This window comes from Quercus suber, unplaced genomic scaffold (genome assembly GCF_002906115.3).
Source record: "Quercus suber isolate HL8 unplaced genomic scaffold, Cork oak 2.0 scaffold_36, whole genome shotgun sequence".
Taxonomy (NCBI): Eukaryota; Viridiplantae; Streptophyta; class Magnoliopsida; order Fagales; family Fagaceae; genus Quercus; species Quercus suber.
The window spans coordinates 620,172-624,284 of record NW_027069501.1 but is presented as its reverse complement, the minus strand read 5'-3'; the positions used below and the strand labels follow the sequence as shown (position 1 = coordinate 624,284).

Here is a 4,113-nt window from a genome sequence, read left to right as displayed (position 1 = left end):
GTGTTGATCATAGCTAACACAATTATATGACTAGATTGGATTAATATTCAACAATTATCTTTTGTGCTTGTTCTACGAAGAAGCCTCCCACAGACATGTAAAATCTAATCATTTCCAAATCTCAACGAATTAAAAAATTTAAACGGAAGCCATTTCTAAACCCATCTAAAAAAATTCCAAACCTCTATATTACTAGGCCAAATTTATTTTCAAACAATTTTGTTGGTTAGCAACATTTTTTAGGAAGCTAACATCTCGAGTCTCTTAGACTTGAGTTCATTGTAACAACTCGAGTTTTTGAAACTCGTGAGTTCCATGTACTGGCAGAGCTGAGGTGAAAAATTATTCACGTAGAACTTAAGTCTTAAAAACTTGAGTTCCCTAAAGCACAACATTCATCAACAAATGTAGAAAGAAGCAATGAAACATCAACAAATCCAAAGATCCAGATAAGAAAATGAAGGAATTAGAGGAAAACCTTTGTTGGAGCATTTTCCAGTGCTGCTTGGAGCCCTTATTGCTTGGGTTCGGTCGTTGTCACCTCTTGGAGTCTTCGCTGTCGCCACTTGGCTTTAGTCTGAGCCGAGGGTTTGGGTTAGGGAGATCTGGGTTTGTGGGGTTTGCCTTATTTGTGGTTTCTGTTTGGGTTTGATCTCTCTAGTTTGCTATTTCTTCTACGTGGTTTTTGTTTGGGTTTTTCCTTTGTGGGATTGTTGTTTCCTCTTCGTTGTTTGGGTTTAATCTTCGTGGGTTTGTTGTTTGTTCTTCATGGTTTATGTTTGGGTTTGTTCTTCATGGTTTTTGTTTGTTGTTTCTTTAGTGAAGACTCGAGTTTCACGTGGATAATTTTTCCAACTCAGCTCTACCAACACATGGAACTTGAGTCTCTAAGACTCGGGTTGGAAAACCCATTAAGCCTAATCAATAGACAACCTGACATATACCTGTTTTTTACATAATTAATTAGTATTAATTAATAAAGCTTCTTGTTTCATTACCAAAAAAAAAAAAAAAAAAAAAACATAGAAGAAAAGAATTAGGTACGTTTATTTAAACAACAATTTTTAATTTTTGGAATATTGTGAGTGAAAATACGTGTAATATTATTTGAAAATTGAAAACATGTATTTAAATTAAGTACCAAACAGCCCTCTCAGTGGCTGTTTTTATAAGTTGCATCCAGAGATTTTTTTTTAATTAAATAATTTTAAAAAATTGGGGAAATTTTTTTTTTTTTGGGAGGACGGAGGAAGATTATTTAAGGGAAATTGCGTTTCTCTTTCTGAAAAAATTGAAGAAAATTATACGCCAATCGCCAAAACAGGGAGTAGCTAATACGGCTTTTCCTCTTCAAACATGTGTGGTTCGCAGCCCCACGTGGTTCAACGTCCTTAGCTTTAAGGCTTCAACTTCAACGTTCAACCATTTATTGCCCAAACTAAACAGTTAGTTAACCTGTCTTCCCTCTCTCTGTTGCCCCCCCCCCCCCCCCAATCCCAGAGGAGATCCTTTCGAATCTTCTCTTCATCCAAATTCTCTTTACTGTTCCTTCTTCTCTTTATCCAAACTAACCAGAAAAAGAAAAAAAGAAAAAAAAAATACGCAAATTTTTTTAAAGGAATGAGAGCTTTGAATTCACATTTGGTGCTGATTGATCTGCACACATCATGGCACTCAGCGAACCAAATCCCAACTTCGACTCTCACGTACCTCAAGAACTCCTCGAACTTCATCTCCGCTCTCTCTTCGTCATTTCGTCGAACATGTCGCGCGCGTCCCGGAATAGCTTCGTCGTCGAGATCGGCGGCCCCGGAGATCCGTAGACCGTCCGATCGTTTCTTTCCCGGAAATGGGTCGCCGTCGATTTCGCCGAATTCGGCCTCGACGTCGCGATCGTCGGAGCTCGAGATGTTTCTCGAGTTGCTGCCTCTGAGGATGAGGAGGGAGCTGCTTCAGCACGAGGAGATTGGGGAGCTTATTGAGGTTGTTATGGATTTGGGAAGGCAGCCTCTTGCGAGGTTTCCTTCGGGTGATTGGGTCATCTCGGAGCAACCCGTAAAGCATGAAGATCTAAAGCACGCGATATCTAAGGTGATCAATGTCATTTCCGTTGTTTCATTGTTTTTGGAGGTTTGAGCTCATTGGAATTCTTGCATGGAAATAAAAATGCTTCATTTGTGACGTATTTCATTCGGTGCTTCTGCATTTTAGACTTTTAGAGAGATAGTGACTTAGCTAATAGCTACTAAGAGCATTCACATTCACTTCAGCATCCTCAAATATTTAGCTAAACTAATCCAAAAAACTCTTACTTTGGCTAGTTTGGCTATCTATTATTTTTATACACATGCCTCAATACTTTATCAACATTGAAATTTAATGTAGCGAGGATAGAGGCTCACGAGACTATCTTCTTTAGAAACTTTAGTTAATTTATTGAAGCTGGTGCACGCTTGTTTTGGTTGAGTTTAGATAAATTTTTGCTGAAATATTAAATTGGTGAGACTGATGTGAATGCTCTAATATATGCTTAGAGCACTTTCTATGTTATATTTAATTGAATGGTTAAATTTTGTGTGATGAGTGATGAGGTTTACTACAAATTTTATTACAAGCTCTAAAAGGTGATGGGTCAGCTTCTAAAACCAAATCAAGAAAAGTAGTAATTAAAAGATAAAAGATTTATTTATTATTTTATTGATGTGGCATTAATCACCTACATTTTGACATGTCAGATTATATATATATATATATATATAACAAATGCCCCAAGCCATTAGTTTAGAAATTATTTTTAGAAACTTTTTATTGGAAAATAAAAAAGCAATTAATTTTTTTGACAGTTTTTTATATTTCCCTTAAAAGTTGGATCAAAAACTTTTTTAATATGGTTTATTAACAACTACCCTGAAGTCATCCGTTAACATGACCCATCTATAAATTTTATAGTACCTTTGGTATTTCCCTTATGTGATTGGTTGTGCTGATTATTGATGAATAACTTCTTATAATAAATTATTATTCGGATTACATGAGTATGCTGTATTACTTAGAATATTTGTGGGGAGGTGGATGTTTTGAGAGTTTAATGTAAAGTTACTTGATCCTATTAGGTTGGTGATTTTTCGGATGACAACCGTTCGGGTATTAATAATTCTTTACATCGTATAAGTGCTATTCGGAATCGGAAAATGCAAATCATTGGCCTCACTTGCCGGGTTGGCCGTGCTGTATCCGGAAGTGCCTGGATAATACGTGACTTAGTTGAGGGGGGAGGTTCCATCTTAGTCATAGGGCCTCCTGGGGTCGGCAAGACAACCTTGATCAGGTACTTACATTTCTGATGTGTGTAAAATGAAGCTATTGAGTTGATGGTCATATTGGTAACTGTTTAAAGAATTGATTTTTAATTTCAAACTTTTTGTGTGCAATTTCGGTTGATCCATTTTTCATCCTCACCAACAATGCACTCTATATCCTGTCCATGTTTATACTTGTTGTCTACTAGAGTGCTTTTTTTTGTTTTGTTTACATTTTGTTCTTTTTAATACTTTTGAAGACTAATTTCCCATCATTGGCTTGCCATCATTGTGTTTCTTCATATCCTGTTATAATTAATACCCGTTTGGATACGGCTTAAAATCCCTGCGTTTCTGCATTTCACGTTTCACGTTTTTTGATTTTTTTTTTTTTTTTTTTTTGAGAAGTCAGTTTTCATGTGCTTGCACTGTTCAGTGGGCCCCGTTCACGGATCCACAAATCTTTTTTTTCAACAAAACTTTCATTAAAAATGGGTCCCATGGCACTATTCACGCATTTAAAAATTATTTTGCTACAGTATTTTCAGTTTTCAGCAAAATAAGCGGTATCCAAATAGACTCTTAGTTGATGCATACTTTTCATGATAATGATCTCTATTATGTAGTGTTCAAGTTCTTCCATTGGAAGAAGAACACAAAAAGGATGAATTCAAACTTTAATGAGCATTTGAAATTGACGCTTTATTCTATCATGTTTCTTTTATTGTGGCTACAAGCATCAAGAATACACTTGTTAATATCTGAAGACACTTGCTTCTACAGAGAAATTGCTAGAATGTTGGCAGGATGAACA

At 36.0% G+C, this 4,113-nt stretch overlaps 1 protein-coding gene across 1 annotated transcript; it reads left to right on the top strand.

Annotated features, from left to right (window-relative positions):
• The first annotated feature begins 1,339 nt into the window (after positions 1-1,339).
• On the top strand, positions 1,340-4,110 carry LOC111996347 (protein SEEDLING PLASTID DEVELOPMENT 1). Its single transcript, XM_065770829.1, has 3 exons — positions 1,340-2,091; positions 3,114-3,328; positions 4,083-4,110. Exons 1-3 carry the CDS (start codon positions 1,621-1,623, stop codon positions 4,108-4,110), a joined length of 714 nt encoding a protein of 237 aa, XP_065626901.1. The 5' UTR covers positions 1,340-1,620.
• Positions 4,111-4,113: the final 3 nt, after the last annotated feature.